At 41.7% G+C, this 20,325-nt stretch overlaps 2 protein-coding genes across 2 annotated transcripts; both read right to left on the reverse strand.

Annotated features, from left to right (window-relative positions):
- Positions 1–610: 610 nt before the first annotated feature.
- On the reverse strand, positions 611–3,503 carry hoxc10a (homeobox C10a). The gene is made up of 2 exons (XM_022211350.1): positions 2,819–3,503; positions 611–888 (listed from the first exon to the last, which is right to left on the reverse strand). The coding sequence occupies exons 1-2, from the start codon at positions 3,501–3,503 to the stop codon at positions 611–613; spliced, it is 963 nt and encodes a 320-aa protein (XP_022067042.1).
- Positions 3,504–11,712: 8,209 nt separating this feature from the next.
- Positions 11,713–14,161, reverse strand: hoxc11a (homeobox C11a). The gene is made up of 2 exons (XM_022211348.1): positions 13,293–14,161; positions 11,713–11,945 (listed from the first exon to the last, which is right to left on the reverse strand). Exons 1-2 carry the CDS (start codon positions 14,017–14,019, stop codon positions 11,713–11,715), a joined length of 960 nt encoding a protein of 319 aa, XP_022067040.1. The 5' UTR covers positions 14,020–14,161.
- Between the last annotated feature and the right edge of the window lie 6,164 nt (positions 14,162–20,325).

Here is a 20,325-nt window from a genome sequence, read left to right on the forward strand (position 1 = left end):
CATCCGCAGTCTCTCTCCCTCCCTCTCATTTTCACCACTATGTCAGGGGAAGGACAAAGTTGGTAATACCTTTCCATTTCCTCCCTCCTTTTTTATTGTTTTGGAATCGTTTGCCATGACATAGCTTAATATCATCTGTGCATGCACATTACACTGCACGAAAAAAAAAATGCCACAGCAACAGACACCAGGGAAGAAGCAAGTGGCAAAACATTCATTAGAGCTCAGCAAAGTGAAATTGCTCACATGCCACTTGTTATTTATAGACTACTTGAGAATTGCCTCCTCCTTTCCTTTGGTTCATGTCATATTATAACTCTAATTACATGGTAACACCTCACTGTTCTAGTGCTGCTGCAAGTGTTCACCCACAAGTCAAGTTTGGTCTGCAAGTTGCATCGTTTCTATAAGGAAGGCACGTTGTGTGTAGCTATGTGTGTCTGCTTGTGTACATATGGAGAGAAAATGTATAAATGATTGCTTTCATTACAAAAATGACACATGCACGCGTGTATCTCTCATGTCTATGCCTATGCATGTGGTAGTGTGTGCATGTATGCGTGCAAATGTATGTGTGAGTGTGCATGTGTGCGGAGAAATAAAAATCTCTTCAGGAGTAGTTGTAAACTGCACCGTGCTCCCTTTCTCGATTCTCCCTGCTCAGCTTCTTGAGCTTCATGCGTCTGTTTTGGAACCAGATCTTGACCTGTCTGTCGGTCAGGTTAATACTCCGGCTGATCTCCAGGCGGCGCTCCCGAGACAGATACATGTTGAACAAGAACTCCTTCTCCAGCTCCAGCGTCTGGTGCTTTGTGTAGGGGCACCGCTTCTTCCGTCCACTTTTGGCTTTTAACCAGTTCCCCGTTGTCTTTTCTGCGGATAAATCACCTACCGGAGAGAGATTTTAAAAAATAAAATAAAAAACAACACACACACAATAAGGAACTGCGGCCAAATCATCACGGCCATTTTTGCGCAGAGATCGTTTGCAGCATTACAACCTGCTTCCTACAGACTGGATGCTGCACCCAGAGAACAAATGCACATTCAACACCGTCCAAATGGGTTAAAGAATTAGTAGTTTCTAAGTTCAGCTTTACCTGCGTGTGGACTCTTCCTCCTTCTCTTGAACAAAATGAACAAACGCCGAGCATCGCATCTTTTTTTTTTTGCACCAACTCCTACTGCTGGCAAATTGCTTTTGTGCGATGTAGAACTATAATTGGATCAAATCAAAGTAGGGTGTGTAAGCACTTCTTTTGTCTATGCTGGACCTCAGACTCCCATAAAATTTTATTACCTTTGCACACCGGTGCCAAATGAATTTTTTGGAGGTTCATCTCAAAATAAGAGGGAAGTCTCTGCAGCATAATAACAGAGTTAGAAAAAAAGGAGACAAAGAAGGAAGACATCTCCACAGTAGCAGTAGGAGGGGGGAAAAATCACACTGCTGCACATTGAGTTAATTTCTTGATTAGTTTGCACACTCTGGGGAATAACACACACACACACACACACACACACACACACACACACACACACACACACACACACACACAGAGAGGTTACAGTATACAATAATTACCCTAATGTGAATACTCAGTGTGTGGCCCACATTTAATCATTACCAAAACATTTAATTCAGTAATATGAGATTAACAGGACACACACACACACACAAACGCGCACACACATGTAAACACAGGGTGTACACACACACACACACTGACCACACGCATCCTTTAATTAAATTAAAAATAAAATAAAAGAAGCCCATTGGTTATAATGTATGAAGCTGTTCGCTAAATCCATAAATAACATAATGAAATTCATTTTAAATAAAAGCTAAAGAAAAATACGCATAAACATTAACTGCATAGCTTCAATCAGTTTCTAAGGGGATCATATTAATACTAATAATTCTTGTGTTTATTATATGATCAACTGATGGTCATTTTTCCAGATAAATTCAGTTTTAGCATTTAATTCAACCGTGCATATTCGTGGTTTCGCTAAACGGCTGGGGGGGAAAAAGGCCAAATTCATTCGCATCAGCCAGCCACTGTCAATGAAAACAAATGTGGTCAAAAGTGGGTTTTCGCTTGAAATAATCACGCAGTAAAAAGTCAAGTGGTTATCCTGAATTGCGTCGACGCAGAAAAGTGTAAATTTATTGGAGAGCTTTCTCAGACTTAATATTGAGAAATGTCTCCTGGCGGCTGTAATAATGCGGGGCGCTGTGACCAGAGGTTTTCAACTAGAGCAGCAGCGGAGAATTTAATGTTGGCTCCACACCAGAATTTTGAAGCATAAAACGGTGCTGTTAAAAATGGTTAGGTCTCACGATGGAAATGACCCCAGGAAGAGAGAGAGAAAGCGAGCGAGAGAGAGAGAGAGAGTGTGTGTGTGTGTGTATAAACGTGTGTGAGAGAGCGTGTTTATTTCAATGATAACTGCCCATCTCACATTCTCACATTAATGGAAAGGTGTTAAATGCCACGGGCACCATAACCCCCGCTGGGCCAGGCTGTCAAATGCCCATACAGCCCATATGACTGCTATCAAACACAAGCCTGCATTACACCACTGTGACAAACGCAACGTGCGCAGGCTCGGCTTATGAATAATGCACGTGTGGGCTAATTTTCCTGAAACTGTCAAACAAATGGTGTGTGTGTGTGTGTGTGTGTGTGTGTGTGTGTGTGTGTGTGTGTGTGTGTACTGTATTTCTGCGCAGCATTATGTGTGCATGTGTGTTGAGGAGGGGGGTGAGGGGCGTATAATCTACCTTTTAATTCCCCGTCCGAGTTATCTGAACAGCTGTCACTCTTGGCCTTCTCTTCCCTCCTGCTCTGACTCTCATCTGCTTTTGAAACCTCCCTCGTTGTCTCCTGCGTCGATTTACTGCAACTTATTGTCGATTCTGCCGCTGCTTCAACAGATGTCGCCAAGTGGGTCAGAGAGAAGCCGGAGGGGAATTGCTGGTCGTCGTGCTGCGGCCTCTCTCCGTTGTACACCTGGAAACAGCCGCTGGATGAGGCGGCAGTTTGCTCAGACCGGCTGCTATTGTCCCCAAGCCGGATGTAAGTGGCTGACTCTGTTGTCTGCTTCCCCTTATTGCTGTCATCCTGATAGAGGCAACAAAACGCCTCCTCTTTGACGCTGCCCGCTGGAAACGAGCAGGGTTGTAAACACTGGGCAACAGGTTGTTCGTCCCTACTGGTTTTGGAGCCTGGGGTCCACGGAGCCAGCTGTGTTGACAGGTAGGACGCATCTTGGAAGCCGCTGAGCGGCAGAGCGCCCGGAGGAAGCTCGTCTCTTTTGGAGAGTGGAGACGGTCCAACCTTGCCATTGTTTCTCATCACTGAATATCCGTATTCTGCGGCTGAGTGGATGTACATTCCGGGGTTGCTGGAATAACCCTCACCCCTGAAGGAAGATGATCCTCCCATTAAGGAATCCATGAGGAAGTTACCGGGAGCTATGTTGTTCGGACATGACATTTTTTTCATGTGGCAACTCAGGAATGGTGTGTTCCACTGCTCTGAACTACGGGATTTCTCCAGGAGAACAAGGACAGTAGGATGCTGACATCTTTTGGAGGGGGGTGCAAAAATATCAGGAACATAATTATGGATGCTCGGAGACATGTCATGTGAGTTTCAGACCAATAGCGGCGTGGAAGTGGCCTTGATGCTCCAGACTGACGTGACGTCAGCGCGGTCAAGTTGGGAAACCTGGAGGCTTTTTGGTGGAGCAAGAGCGCCACCCAGCGACCGTCCACTGGTCACAGCAGCAGGCCACACCAGGAAGAACAAAGGACGGCTGCTGCTGCGGCAGGGATTTTTTTTTTTTTGGAGGGGCACTTACTACACGGTTTTCGAACATTTTAATTCCATTTCAGTTCAAAACTTTAAAATACTTGAGAGAAAATAAACTCAGTCGCCGTTGGACTCGTTTTACTCGCTGTGGAGATGAAGCCATCGAGGATTTGTCAATCGAGTGCATTTTGTGTCAGTTCATTTTATGTGTTTTCATCGGTTTGCTTTGTTGTTGCCACAGATTTCGCAGGTAAGCTGTGTGTAGGTGTGTTATTTCTTCAAGAAAACCACTGCAGAAAAGCCAGGACATGCTCATATCAGTGGTAAACTGAGGAAAAAATAGTCTCACTGATGTTGTGAAGTAGCCAAGGAAGTGCATGTTCGTTTTTGCATTTGATCTGTTAAACTTAGAGCTATAGGATATAATGCATTTGCAGAATTACAGTCACTTAAAGTTGATTTTAAATTTGCACCCTCAAATTTCGCATTTGCACTTATCTTTATATTACTGCCACTGCAAGATAACTGCACCAAAATTCAATTCGTTAAATAAAAACAAGTTTGCCACGTTATTTGACCAGTCAGATACTTCAACTAACTCATGAAACAACACTTGGCTATTTGACTGTCTCTTTTGATGAAATGTTTTAGAAAATGTAAACTAGTCGGTGGAATTTGTGCGCAAATGATGGCCTAAAATGATGATTATTATTGCGGTGTAAAATAAAAATAAAACCAGCACAATGGCTTTTCTTTTCTGTTTTTCATGCTAGCACAGAACATCTTACAGCCTAATAAATAATTCATACCTGAGCTATCGTTACACACACTCCTGCATTTATTTCCTGGTATTTCCTGTTGCTTTGCATGTGGTTTCAGTGTGCTATGTATTCAACATTAACAGTCTTACTGGCGTTTTTGCATTTTTGGTGTTAGCATTTTAAATGTCAGACTAAATGTGAGCCAGTGGTGTTTAAAAATAAGGCTCTCCCTTCCAAATGAATGTGAGTTTTGCACGTATTTCTACAGAAAGTTTGTAAAACGTTGACTGGCCTCATAATTTGTTCTCCATTCCAAATTATTTAAATGTTGAAAGATAATGGAAAGAGATTTACAAAATTATGTCAGAAGCAACAACGTAAACAAACACTGTTCTGCAGCTGAAAGCAGTCAGTGAAAAATGACTGCAAAATACTGACACCAGTGAGGATTAAAAACGTAATGAAGAAATTCGTAGCACACGAATTAAAATCTAAATTATAAAGTAGGAGAATCCCATTGTTGTAATTCCATTTCTACCACACAAAGTCAAATGTTGCTCATAAAGTGGATGTTTAAGTGAACTGTGCTCGGCAATACGGAGAAGTTAGTGTCGAACCCGTATTATTTATTTACTAGTCTTTGTGTTCGCTTGCCTTCGTTCGGCTATCAGTGAAGTGTTAGGCCTGGGATTTCTGTGTTGCGCTCTTGAACGTTCATTCAATCCAAATAAAATTGTAGTTCCGCGAAATAATACACACAGTGAGTACCCTGCTGCTGAAACTTCATAAGGTACTGATTCTCAATTCTTATTTACTTTTAAATCCACATTTGGCCCTGAGTCAGCCGTGTAACATATAATTAAATATAAACTAAGTCAAACACTGCAGAGTTTTCTTACAGAAAAAATATCGAATCCTAAAATATATATATATATATTTAATGCGTGCAAAATTTTTCGTTTCTGTAATTTCATAGTTTAAAGGAGCCACACAATTTTGAGTGAGGAGTGGATATCATTTAGTATTCCACAAAAGCATGTCGCATCAGTGCTTAAAACAATTGGAGCCTTGGGCAATTATAAAATACAAATACGGACTGTGATGGCGTGCGTAAATCCGATTTTAAATGTGTGTGTGTTTTTTTTAGAAAGCCTGAATACAGCAGTGCTTCTGCCCAGTGCATGCCAGCCTGTCTGTCTGCCTGCCTGGTTGTCTGTCTATCTGTGCAGTTCAGAATCATTTTCAAAGGCAAGGCCAACATTTTACATCAATGCTTGTTTACTGAAATGTCCCTGGGTGCATTTCGAGACGAACAGTGATGTTTCAGGAAGAGACAGACTTTGTTTGTCAGTGACACACTCAGCGTAAATGAAATAAATACCAGAACTAATTTGATCTGTGTTTTTCCTTCTGAAATCCCCAACATTCCTCTTAACTGAATAGAAAATGAGGATCCTCCTAGCTGCAGACTGTGGATGTTAGAGGAACAAACAGAAAACATGTTGCATTAATGCAACTCATTGGAAGATTTTTATTCCACGTGGAGCTAAATGTTCCAGATATTGGGTATTTTCAGACTCGATCATTCCTTTATGCACATGCTGCTTCATGTAGGGATGTATTAACCACACCTAATGCGGCTATCCCCTTTTTCACACACTCACATCCCAGAAAATTACAAAGAATACTTTATGACACACTCACACCTAGCCTGCAGGCTACCACCAAGTCAGCCTACAGCACACAACAAGAGTCATGCCCATAAAAGAAAATTAAACACGCACAACCCTGAAAGGAACACAAGGTAATCGCATCTAATAAATGCTAAAAAATTGACAAAAGATGCTGAGAACATTCCGGCCTGTTTTTTCCCCACCAGACAGACTTGGCACGTAATGATGTCTTATACCTGAAATGGTGAAGTGGAACAGAAGCTTTGTTGGAAAGCCACACATCTGACAGAATAACTTTCAGAATGCAGAATGTGTATTGAATGTCGCAGATAGGACAGAGGTGTGCAGACATACCAGTAATACTGTAATGTCTCACATCTAACGGCGTGAAAATGCGCGTTTTGACACCACAGGTTTGACTTAGAAAGATAAAATCTGCAAGAGTCACTGCTGCACACGACGACAGAAAAGTCTGGAGTGGTCGCCTGCATTCACACAGGAGTGAGAGCCGCAAAACAGAAAAACAACTTCGCTCCACAGTCCAAAGGGCAGGTCATTAAAGCACGTATAACACAGTCATCAGTTGCAGTTATACTGTAGGCAATATATGGAGCATCAACAAAAAGGCTATTCAGAAATGGAAGAATACTGTGTGCTTCAATAACAAAATGCTGATTGTTCAGGTCTATGCCTAACACGGAAACACGAGTTTAAGATATTCCAAGCTGTCCCTGCAGATTTCGTGCTGTGCTTCGGACGCCTGGAAAATGCGCAAAAAAGATGCTAACTTTTAAAATGAGGCTTGATTAACATTGTCTCTTTAGCGTGTGCTGTATTTTTGTGGGCATTAAACCTTCAAGAATTCCCTCACTGCTGGCTACACACACACACACACACCAACAGTTGACTGTGACTATATTTTACTACGGTCTTTACACTTGTCTAAACTACAACCAGCGCCGAACACTAAATTATCGTCCAATTGATTCCAAACCTGGAGGCTGTGCTCATAACGCGCACAGGTATGAGGTGTGGGGCGCCGCCGGACAGGCTGCATGGTAGCAGGTCTCCTGATTGGAGCCACTGCTGCGACACAACCAATTTGCTCCTGGCAGCCACTTTGAAATATCTTTCCAGTTGGATGTGAGCAGGGCTTCTGCTTTGTGTCCTATTTCATGCCGCTTGTCCACTCCGTGCGCAATTTACGGTGCCAGAATCATGTAAGTCTTTAATTAAAAAAACCAAAGTGATAACCGCCATCAAAGTGCAGCAGCATTCCATTGTTAGCACTGACCACCGCGCCGAATACGCACACTCGCTGGCATGGAGAAAACTTTCTATAAATTTTGGTGAGACTCGATAATAAATAAAAAATGACAACATCCACACCCGCCTTGCAGGAAAAAAATAGAAATGTAAATTAAAAGCGTTTTGAGAGTTAGCTGGTTGCAGCAAAACCAGCAGCTCGTTTTACAGCGACGAACTGTTTTACGGCCCCATAGAACCGGTTAGGTGCTGAGATATGAGTAGAAGATTTGTGGTATAAAACCACTCAACAGCCTATAACGCCTTGATTAGTATTTGTTTAAAAAATCAGTAATATCTCCACATTTGTTTCAAAATTAAAGATAAACGCAATAATGATTTATAAATTGTAACTGATTAATGGTTGCCTTTACTGCGCAACAAAATAGCAGGACATGCTGCAAAACAGAAATTTAAAAAAATAATGACAGCAAGTAAACCTTCGGGTTTTTTTTCAACATTTACCCAACAATTTTTTTAATTCTATGTTTTCTTTTAAGCTGTTGGTTTTATTGCAAAGAAACATGTTTTATAGTGTTATTTTCGTCTCATTTTTTATTTTAGTTTGGTTTATAATCTTATAACTGTCTAGTCAAACACACAATCTATTTGTTCACAGCTGAAATGTGACCCAAAATAAAAGAAAACCAACTGATAGTTGTACAGCACCAAGAGATTCTTTAAAAAAATATATATTGATAATTATGTAGCTGAACTAATTAATGCCCCTGGTGCATTTTAATGGCACCAGGCTATATCTTCTCCCTACCGGTTTCCCCTCATCTACATAAAACACACCGCCATTTTCCTTCCCAACAACACCCAAGTCCAACAAGCCAGACTGACTGAGACCATGGCAGGAACTGCATTCCAGCAGAGTGGACCGTCCTTCTGCCACACCAAGCGCACCAGCAAGGAGGATTTGTCATATACGACTAATAATAATACTACTGTGTTGTCACCGAGGCATCCATGTCAGGAATCGGGTTTTTAAGATCCTGTAGAGGAAACAAAACAGAGCAGAGGCCGGGAGACTCTTGGCCACCGTGTGGCTGATGGACAACATTTGCAGGAGGCTCTGCAGCGCTCTCTGTTAGTGACGTTGGGTGTTGGAGAAGCCTACAAATTACCCACGTCACCGTCCCAGGGCCAAGGTTGGTGGGTGTGGCGAGAGAGGGGCTCCTATAGCCTTGATCTCGGCGAGTGTGCATCGTCTTTCTTTTGTCAGAACGGCCCCCTGTCCTTTCTTCCTGATAACACACTAACATACGCAGATTAAGTCAGATTTCAGCTCATGCGGACAGTGACGTTTTCCCGGAGAAATGCGTGAAAAAGCTCCGATTACATGGATGCAGCCAGAGGGAATTCCCCCCTTCTTTTCTTTTCTTTTCTTTTCTGACATTTTACCATTTGAAGCTCTGATCTAAATCTTAACCATTATCCACCCCTCTCCAGCCTAACCAAAATTACGCCAAGCTGATCTCAAAGCTTTACATGTGAATGCAACAGCAGTGCAGTCTAAAGCAAAAAAAAAAAAAGAAGAAAACACAATCTGGCTCTTTGTAAAGTCAAGAATCAAAGAGTGGACTGGACTTCCACACCCACGCAGGTACAAACAGTCATGTTTACACTTCCACAGCCACCCATTACGACAAGCATCCTTCACAGCAACAGCCACACGCCAACACGTTTTCTTTTCTTCGAGAATACAAATCCGGGCCTACAGTTTATACCAACATGTTTTAAAACGTCTCATGCGTGAAAACGTATACATTTTACAAGGACAATAAAGTGTATTTACTGGGCGTGCTAAAGCTGGCAAAGTTACCTGCTGTAGTTTAATGCGAGGGGTCAAAGTTGGTCTCTGTACACATTCCATTTTCTGTTCCCACTCATTCTCATTGGCCCATTCCGCCGCTGCACACATTTCCGGGCTAAAGGGGCTCCTTGATTCCACTTTATTGCAGCGGGTTAAAGGTGAAGGCCTTGACATTATTGAAGTTCAAAGACTACATTTAATTATAAATTGTACTTAATGCACACGTGCAATCATCATGCACATATGTTGAGTGCACGGGAACACGTAGGAAATGCACATGCGCTCGCGTAAAAGCACACACACACACACACACACACACACACACACACACATATATGGGGGGGGGGGGGGGGAGGAAATGGCAATTATGATTTCCTTTCCCCTAGCTATCTGTTACAATTCCTAACACATGGCCCAATTAGTCAACAATTATTTATTCATAACTCATGTGTTGAAATAGGCTGGTTTGGGGTCAGTTTAAAAGGATTATGCTCTAATCTGTCAGGATTCAATTCTATAGACACACTATATATATATATATATATATATATATATATATATACATACATACACACGTATTTTTTATACAAATTTATATATAAAAATAATAGTTTAATTTCAATTTCTAATATATAAATATAAATACACAGATAAAGATAGATATTTCCTGTATATATTTTTGGTTTGCATTTATGCATACCACTGTCCAACTACATACAATGATGCTTATATATATGTATAGTCACACACACACACACACACACACACACACACTCTCTTTGGATATACTGGTGGTTTTCCAGCTTACTAGGAGAATGCTGGACCTGGAGGACATGACGGTTGCGCGCACCAGAGAGATGAGAGGTTGGGGGTCGCTTTGACGTTGCAGACTACACAGACCGAGTTCATGTCGAAACCTCTTGGCAAGATTTCTCTCCCTTCGGACATCCAGTCTTGCTTGTTTACTATTTACTGCGGAAGTGAACGCCATTTCCCCCCGAACAGACGGTGCAATTAAGAGAAAAAAATAGCCATTTAGTGCCTCTGTCTTTATGGCAGTGTCTAGACTACAAGAGTGGCGATTCCATTTAGTGGGCACTAAAAGAGGTTATCATTCCACTCTCTTTCTCCACATTTCTAAGATCTGGGCTCTATCTTCGTTTAAAACGTGCGTAAAAATTCAAACGTGATCTTTGGGAGTTGTGCAACCTTAAAATAGACGAGAAAAACAAAATAATGTGACAAGTGTAGGCCCGCAATAATGACTACTCTTTAGTTTTACAATCGCCGCCAAATTTACCATGGCAAATGTGTGTATGCTCATGTAGTGGCCTACTAACGTTATCTATGTAGGCCAACAGTTATAAGCTATACACACGTTTATGGGCAGCACCAAAAAGGCTACATGACTCAAACGAGCAAAGGGAAACAAGCAACAGTGCGCCTGTGAGAATAAATGCATGGTCAGAAATGGGAATTGTGATCATGGAAGCACAAAAAGCACAAAGTCGTTGAGTTTTGCCTATACGTTTCTGTTTATTTCATAGGTATTATGTTAATGATACACAGGCCGACAATCTGTTTCCCCACTCTGGAATTCCAAAGCACCAATGTTTGAAGCAAATAATTTAACGAGCTTTGGCGTTAAAGCTGCTAAAGTTGTATGGGCAGTGTACTGAAAAAAATAGCAGCAGGGGACAGGGGAAAGGAAATTCAACATACGCCTATTTACAGTCACGAATGCACATTGCATAGGCTAGCTCTGTACAGGAGGGTGGGGGTGGGGTGGGGGGGTAATACTTTCACAGATTGGACGTCACAGTTCTCAATGGAGAAAAAGAAAAATGCAGCCTGGAGATTTTCTGCAAGGTGTTCGTACTCTGGTCGAGAAATAATTAGATAATGATATGCTATATACAAAGACCAGCGGGGGGATAAGAGCTAAAAGTTGTCTGCGCAATAAGGATTCAAACTGTTTGTTACATTTGATATTTTAACAAATATGTCTATATGAACAGTAGAGTAAACACAATGGGCGAATCGTGATAAATAGAGGGACATATTCAAGAACAGCATATAAATGATTATTCTAACCATGTAGGCCTTTTTTGAGGACCAGCTAGAAATTCATCGCCGCCCGTAAAGGAGCAATAAGAAAATGGCGACTTTCTCCCATGCAGGCCTATTTCTTCCACTGTCCACTTTAACATTGCACTGTTGGTGATTCTGGGCTCCTTCAGAAAAAGACGCTGATGCCCACGATTACAATTCAATGAGATAAGAGGAGGCCTTTCAATGCCACCCGTCCAATGACTGACACTTTCGGCTCCTGCTCACAATAGTGGGTTTCCAGAGAAATACTGGAGGCGATCTCTGCTCAGCTTCTTCTCTTTCATTCTTCTATTCTGAAACCAAATTTTAACCTGGCGGTCGGTGAGGTTTAGCATTCGGGAAAGCTGAAGCCTTTTCTCTTTGTTGATGTAAACGTTAAAGAAGAATTCCCGCTCCAGCTCACGGATCTGAAACTTGGAATATGGACACCTCTTCTTCCTTGTTCGAGGAGCGCCTGAAGAAAGAATAAATACAATATAAAAATAAATGGAAATATCAGTGACGCCAAACGAAATGCCAATAATATAAACAGATATTTTAAATAAAAAAAGAGAGAGAACGGGAGTGCTGAGATGGCGAGAGGATTGCCTTTAAGAATTCAGTTTCAGTGGCATTAGTAATGATAACATTTCAGTCAACATTCATCAAGCGAAGTAGCTGAGGCTATCAGATAAACCAGTCATAAAGAGTGTTAAATATCCGAATCGCTTGGAGCAAATAATATCAACTTACAGCCTCTAAGTACGTGTTTATCTGTTATAAATATACAACAACAAAAGTATTTCACCGCATTATGTGCGACACATTCCTCTGGAGCTAAACTAACTATTTACACAATCTTCTGGCAGTGAGCTGTAATGCATTGCCCTTGTCTGCAATGGCCTACGAGCACCTCTGTGGCCCTATAACTTCTTATCAAACAGGTGACGGGGGAAATAGATTGTTTTATTGTGTTTTTTGTGTGGAACTGGGGCAAACACTGGTCTCAGTTAGCTTGTATCTGCAGCCTAGCTGAGCTGATACAGTGTACATGAAGCTGAACGACAATAATGACCTCTGTCCCTTTCAAATCAAGCACATTAGTATTGTTTTTCCACTTCATACTGGTTACTGCTGGCAATGTCAAAATAAGGCATGCGAGTGTTTACTAGGCATGCATGAAATAGGAATAAAACAAAGAACTCAAGCTTTTATTCAGCGGATTCTGGGGAAATAATTTAATTTGCAGAGCCATGCAGGAAGAGACAAAACAATCGATTGTGTGATACTGATTCATTTGGTGACTGCGAGTAAATGGAGCCAGCGGTTCTTTCCCATCTATAGATACACATTCCTAGATAGGTCTATGGATAGGTGGATAGATAGATGGAAAAGAACGCGTTTAACCGTAAAGTGTGTAATACTCTTTGCAGCATGTCTTTTGCGGGAGAAGCCAGTGCTAAAAGAAAATTCACAAGACGCCAAAAGCAATGTTCTGCCCAATTGGTTTTTACTCCCGACAGCCCAACGAGAAAATCCCTTAAAATGCCCAACGCAAGTTCATGATCAAAGTTAACATTTGTCACAATAGCTCTCTCTTAAAAATTTCACAGACTCTCACCATAGAGGCGTCTGTGTATAACATCCCCCTTTTTTCAAAGCGCTTTCCCATCGTAAAAATTCTTCTCGTTGCAAGAAAGAGCTTTGTAGGGTTATAATAAAATCCTTTGAATGCTTATAAAACTCCACATAAAATCTGACCGACAAAACACCGGGCTAGTCCCCTTAACCTTCCCCCATTTTACAGCTTCGGTATACCTACTCGAGTGGCTGCTCTTGCTGGCGTTGCCGTCCTTGGTTGTTGCGGAGGAAGAAGTGCATGAGCCTGAATTTGTATGTTCCTCCTCATCTTCTGGGTCTTTTTCCTGCTCCGACGCTCCGGGTACAGAGGCTGTGGGCTGCTGCTGTTGCTGCTGCTGCTGCTGGGAGTCGCTTTCCAGCTTCCCTCCCTCGCCCTTTTGTAAACAATTGTCTGACTGATTGTCCGTGCTGCTGCAGTACGCGGTCTCAAAAAAGCGGTCGAAGCCTTGCGGGAGGACGTTGTTTTTCCCCACGCCGGAGTAAAAACCTGTGGAGGGGTGATTGGAGCCCGGGTGGGTGTGATGGTGATGGTGGTGGCTGTACACGCTCTCGTTCTTCATAAGCATTTCTGTCATGGTGGATGGTGGAAGACAGTCCCTATGCACCAGATCCTCTCCCGAGTAGCACGATGCATAATTGCTTCTGTGGTGCCATTTACTGGCAGGCTCCAAGCCGTATGAAACTTCCCGTACCGGCTGCACTTGAGACAGATTTGTGGAATAAGGGTAGCTGATTTGCCGGGACGGGGCCTGTGGAAGGAACGAGGAGACGGCAGAAAACTCGGGCACGTAGTAGGTGCAGCTGGGGAGGTAGATGTTGGACGCGCAGCCCGTCCTGTCCCCAAACTCGGATGTCCGGTCTTTGCGCGTCTGAGAGCAGAAGTTGCCCAGATTCACCGAGTTAAACATCTTTCTCTCTCTCGTACTCCGTACTATAGATAGATGTTTTGGATACGAGCTGCAGCAGAAGGGAAAAATTTGGGAAGGCGAGATGACGCGCAATCCGTCTAAGTCGCCCCGGAGACACGTGATCGAAAGTAGATATTGTCATATATCAATTTGGAAGAGTTGGATGTGTAGGAGTGGTTGGCTTTAGGTAAGATCGAGGAGGTTCAAACGAATAATTTTCAAACACCACAGGCGCACTAAGAAAACCAGTAACACGCTCTCGTTTGCTGCCTTATGACAATTACAGAGATATGCTGTGTGTGTTTATGTTTATGGGCTGCTGCTAGGCTAGCTAAACAGCTACAGCTCCTTAAAAAGGCACAGCACAAACTGCAGAGTGCACTCACTCACATGCATTTTATAGTTTTATGGCGTTTCACAGGTAAGATTATTACTGTTATTTCTACTATTATTATAAATATTAATACTACTGTTAATACTGCGGTGGCTGGGCTGTTTCTCTCAAATTCAACTGTACTGCTACTAATGTTCACGTTTTAATAACAAAAAAGACAAATTATCATCAATGATGGTGAACACATGCTGCACAATAGAAAGTAGGTTACTATAAGGCAGCAATCGCAGAGAATGGAGACCAAATAAGACACGAGCCCGTTAAAATGCAATCCCATGAGCTCAGTCATCGCTTCACTATCCACAAAAAGTTGAACAAACAGAAAAAGAGACACAGTGTTCTCCCACAAATCGCTCACATGCTAAAGGTAAATTTCACACAGTGATTTGTGAAAGTGAAGGAGACGATTTGAGAAAGATTTTAGATTTCTATCCTCCTTTCTTTTTTGATTTTGAACAGTTGTTACACAAGTGTACTGCACGCATGATTAATAAACAGTGGTGTGAATGATGCGGGGTGATCTGTTTAAAAATCATGCAACATATTAACTCGTCATCCTTTTTTTCCATTTTTTCCTCTTTCTGTGCGTCTCTCACTAAATGAAAAACACTGCTGGTGAACGACTATAATTATGCTGTAAGGTGAAGCTGAACCCACTGTTAGGCAACGCAGAAAACGCAGCACGCATGTTGACTGAGCAAACTTGAGTAATCGAGCCACTCTCATTATTTCCTATGACTTTGGATCATGACAGAATCCGTGGAAGGACAGCTATGCAGCCCACGGTTCTGTTCCTGGAGTTCCTGCAGGAACACAATAACCACTGAAGCCCCTGGATCATGCATCCCTCTTTGGAGGGAAAATAAGCCTTAATTACACAAACACAAATTCAAAAACACATAATTAGCCCCCCTCAAATTCTTTGATTGCGTTTTATTCCTGTTTTGGGTTTGCAAGTGGCAACACCACCCAGGATATTTACCCTGAAAATATTAAGACTGACTTGCAGGGGTAAAGTGTGTCCTGTGGCTTTGCTGTAAATAAATTGTATTTTTCTGTAAGATTAAAAGCAGAGCCTCAATTAGTCGTCTTAGCAACGGTCTGCTGAGGGGACATGCAGACTGGGCCTATTGACCAAGCACTATGAATGTATCTGACATTTCCCCCTAAAATTAAATAAGTCCCAGCTGATGTTCCAAGCTGCTGTGATCATTTTATTTTCTACCACAATGTAGACATTTATCTGTGGGTGACAGACACAGACATGTTCCCCGGACTTTTAAAAATTGCAATAAAATGAGTGGTTTGCAGAAAAGATGCGCCTGCGTGTGATTTCCTGCGTCATTGTAAACTTTTAATTGTACTGCTGAGGCCCATATCCGAATCTTTATAGACTAACTGATACTATCACAAGGTGAAATTAATATGATAGCCCATTGTTTATGATTATAGTCTGCTTCCTAAACGTTGCAATAGACTCTCGAATTATTACCCAGTATTCTGAGAACGCAATCGTTCTCTTACACTCACTTGCGGGACACCTGTGTTGTTTAAAAATAATGGAAAACAAAAGTTAGTGTCTTTTGGTGATTCCCAACAGCAACTTCAGCAACAAAAACCAGAAGCAACATCATCAGACAGAGGCATTGGAAATGAGAGTCCATTGCAGGCCTATTTGTGAAAACGTGGCAATGGCATTAGCTTGTTTACTGCCCTTACAGACAAAAGGTTGTCTCACATGATGCATCCTGCATCCAAGTACAAAGAAAGCAGACAGCTGTCCAGACACAGCACTTGAATTTGACCACTAAAATCCTCTCTACGTCCACCATAAAACTCCGAATGGCTGTAGTAGCGCTAAATCCCTTTGTTCTATAGAAAACCATAAACGTTGAGAATGAGAGGAATTTGGATTTCAGCAACTAGATATTCTGAAACTTTAAAACCGACCTGAGCGACGGATTGTTACGCCGAACGCCCCAAACGCATTTTCTAAAATTTCACTTTGAGACACATTTGCAGACACATGAGCCACTCTTAATTAAATGAAAGTTTTAAGTTATGTGTTTTTGCTTGCACTTAAAGACATAATTTCACTGAAAATAATCAAAATAAGAGAGATTATGACATACCGCAAGAGGAGGCAATAAAGAGGTTTTTTGTGTCTTGCAGTGCGCAGCTGCCGATGTAATTTTTTGTAGATTAACAGTCGCAGCTATGGAAATATTTGTGTAAACATGCTGGCCTGTAGCCTGTATGGACACATGTTCGACACATGCTGCTGTACTACTGTTGTGCAGTTGCATAACAACAATAATAATTCGCACATCAACATGCCAGTGCCTATTTTAACAGTTTGAAATATTCAGTACACTATGTAATTTAGAGACAAAACGCAAGACTTGTATTGGAAGTTTTTTTTTAAAAAAAACTGAAAACCGGCCATGAATTGGTCTTGCCTGTTATAAAGTGTCTGAATTATGGATACATATGGATACTCTCGTGCCAACATTACTCTAAGTAATTAACTCTGGGGGGGGAAAAATAATAAAAAAAATTGGCAAGAAATAAAAACTACAAACTTTTCTTTCAGCAGGCAATAACAGACCCAAGGCAGACAGCCCAATAATGTCAATTCATTTCCTCTTCATAATCTTTTCAATGATGCGTATTAGCGCGGCATTAATAAATAATGTGAGTGTATGAATAAGCGATGCACTAATAAAATTCAAAAGGTAGGCCTGCTGATCAAGACAACAGAAAAAAGAAAACACTTCACTGCGCCCAAGAAGAACTGAGGCGTTTAAACCAATGGGAAATTGGACTCTTGGCTGCGTTTAAGCCGGAGTATTTGTTATTATGTGGCAAAATATGACCCGTCAACGTCCATCACTTGGCAATAACCGCTTTCTGAGTGTTTTAAAACTCTGGCTTTTCTCGCCTTCGTTGTGTCCAGACCATCAGTCAAAGAATACGGTTTACAGTGTGTTTGTTTGCCTGGACGAGCGACTCACAACCGAAATTCCGCTAGCAGTAGGACCCAGGAAAGTTTGATTAGGCTGCACCAAATGAGCAGGCAAAGCGTATGCACATTTTCCAGCGAAATTGTCTGCATTGGAGCTATCTGCCTGCTTCTAGTTCTGTATTATAGGGACGCATAGAAGGACACCAAGGACGGTATGTCCAGGGTCAAATATTCTAAGCAACAGTCAGTGTCGTTCTGACTGCTTCGCCATTCCTCGCATAAACATCACTGCTAAAGCACAAACTTTACGACTGTGTCTGAGGAATTTAAGCTGTGTATTGCTACCAAGCACCGTAATTACAATGGTTAACCTAAATGTCACCCTCTTGTAAAGGAAAAACTCTCAAAACTGGCGCACCTAAATATTACAGTGTTTTTGCCCGTTTGTCGATAAATCCCCTGTCAAATGATGCAGCAATCGCCACAGACACAAACACAACAACACACACTCACTCTCTCCCTCACACACACACACACACAATGGGCGTAGTTCACAAAGACACTGCTGCACAGTTAGCTGAAGTAAGGGCTAAATGTGGGAAGCCTGTGTAATCATATTACTGTCCCCTCATGGCCTAGATAAGTTTAATTGGATGTAAGTCGGGCAGTTAAACTTGGCTGTATGAGCTGCGAACAGTTTCAAGCAACACTAAAGAGCCTTGTTTAGTTTTTTTACTGAGATCTCAGTGAATGCACCTAGCGTTAAGCGTTTGTGGTGGCAACAATAGCTCACAAGATAAGGATGTGTGTTGCTGTTACATTTAGAGCAATCTCCAGAGTGTATTTCACTTTCAACCGCCAGGACATAAAGCTTTCACAACAATGTGTTAACTTTTTTTTATTAGAAGTATTAAATGATTTCACATCATAAGAAATCGGCCAGTATACCGACTTCTGGCTTCAGCCGCTGTGTGTTATTTAGGTGTCCTGCAAATACCTAAAAACCCTTCTAGCAGAGCAACAGTAAACACTGATATAAATATGTATATCTATTTTTGATCAAAATTCTGCATAAGTTAAATAAGTAAAGAACATTTCTGGGAGGAACACACTCCAAGCTACGGTGCGTCACATGTCCATGTTTAAAAAGTCGCATTAGGCACGGCCTTCATTAGATAACCATTACTTGAGGAAATATTCTTTTAAAATGCATTTCTTTATCTAAATCTGTGGAAGAATAGACTTAGTGTATGAAAACAAGCCAGCATTGACTAACTGTGGCAAACAGGCCGCTTTGGTTTTTGGAAATTAAGCACGAGTAAGAACAAAATGACGCACGGACTGTGAACCATTAGGCATTTGTTTGTTTTGAAATTAACTTGGAGGCAAAATATTAAATTAGTTTTATCATATTTCAACATAACTTGAGCATGTGCCCTAATATCGAACATTGTTCAGCATGTTATTTATTGGTTCATTTTTTTATTACATATCTGATTTAATCATGCTTGTTATGCGCTTGATTATTTCCATGCAGAGAAACAATCAGGTGACATTCTTAAGCGCTGTAATGTGCTGAACAATTATGTAAAGTGAGACAAAGCCGCACTGGTTAGCTGTTTAGGCATCAGGGGTCAATATGTATTATTTTTGTTTGTGCTGGCCTGGCAAAGGAGCGGTTCAGTGTGTGGGCCCAAAATAGAAGCAGACTCAGATATCGTTGAATTGCCTGCTTAAACACTTAGTGCTAATGTTTGCTTTGCCGTCTCTGCTCCAGCTTTTCTTCAGAGCACACACCTTTAAACACAGAGAAATTGCACACACGAATATTGATGTCCAAGCTATGCTGCATTTGCGCTGCGCAGATTCTGACCAAACCTGAGCAGGTGACACAGAATTTCCCTTCACGTATCAAACAGCTTTAAGCAGGTAGCACCGGTTGTGCAACTCTATGCCGCATATGACCTTCACTAGGTGTGTTACAAGTCGGTTTGGAAAAAGACACTCCTTCTCCAAAATATTAATCATTTGTGTATTTGGAAGACAGATCGGTGGATTTACTCCAAACACTGCAATTACACGGCAAATATTAAATATTACTGTGCAAATATATTACCCCTATGCCGTCACCTGATTTCCAAAAGACAGCATGGAAAGCAGCAGTTATGCGAAATGGAATAAAATAACAAATAAAAGCAGCTGCTGATTTGCTATCGCGACCTCATTCAGTTCTGAAATGTTTTTTTATTATTATTTTCTTCTCACCAGAGACAACTGGTCGAAGAGGAATTCGGCTGCTTTGAGGCTGCAATGAAACCTTCATACGACGCATTAAGGCTTGTTGTCCGTCCAGTGCAATTGAAAAACAAATTGATAAGAAGGCACGTTTCAGAAAAATGGAGCTCACGGAGAACCCATTTGAAATCATGTCAAAATCAATATATAACAGTTCTGAAAGAACTAAAACGATATGGATCTTTCACGTGAAGCATCCTACCTAATCTCTCTCTATCGCATTAACACTGTCCTTTAAAACACCCACATTCACTGGACTCCCACTACGGACACTCACGCACGTCTACACACTCTCCCCACGCACACACACTTTAGTAGGGATAACACTGCTTTCTATTTCTCTAGCCAGCTTTGTACCATAAACGGCAGAGGGGTGGCGGGGGACGCAGACCACATGCCACACAAGTTCTCTGCGAAGGGCACTGTGAAGCTCACTGACCTTTGGGGCGCGGAGACAGGCCGCCATAAACAGATTTAGCCAGTCTCAAAGTCAAAAGTGCTCAAGAGCAGTGAAAGACCTATTGTAAAAACCTGCTATGCGAAATATCCCGAGGTGGTCGGCAAGCTACCTTGTGAATTCTTTTTCAAAATCCCTCCTTTAATCCAGCATAAATTGAATTTGACTAAATTAGAATGCGGCAGGAAAAATAAG

This window comes from Acanthochromis polyacanthus, chromosome 6 (genome assembly GCF_021347895.1).
Source record: "Acanthochromis polyacanthus isolate Apoly-LR-REF ecotype Palm Island chromosome 6, KAUST_Apoly_ChrSc, whole genome shotgun sequence".
In the NCBI taxonomy this organism is placed as follows: Eukaryota; Metazoa; Chordata; class Actinopteri; family Pomacentridae; genus Acanthochromis; species Acanthochromis polyacanthus.

Bases quoted from the DNA above. Each gene is read 5' to 3' on its own strand.
- hoxc10a (XM_022211350.1), bottom strand. From the start codon at position 3,503: ATGTCATGTCCGAACAACATAGCTCCCGGTAACTTCCTCATGGATTCC. The intron at 889-2,818 runs GTTCAGATAACT...TCTCTCCGGTAG, and splicing joins GAAGGCCAAGAGTGACAGCT to GTGATTTATCCGCAGAAAAG.
- hoxc11a (XM_022211348.1), bottom strand. From the start codon at position 14,019: ATGTTTAACTCGGTGAATCTGGGCAACTTCTGCTCTCAGACGCGCAAA. The intron at 11,946-13,292 runs GTAGGTATACCG...TTCTTTCTTCAG, and splicing joins CAGCAAGAGCAGCCACTCGA to GCGCTCCTCGAACAAGGAAG.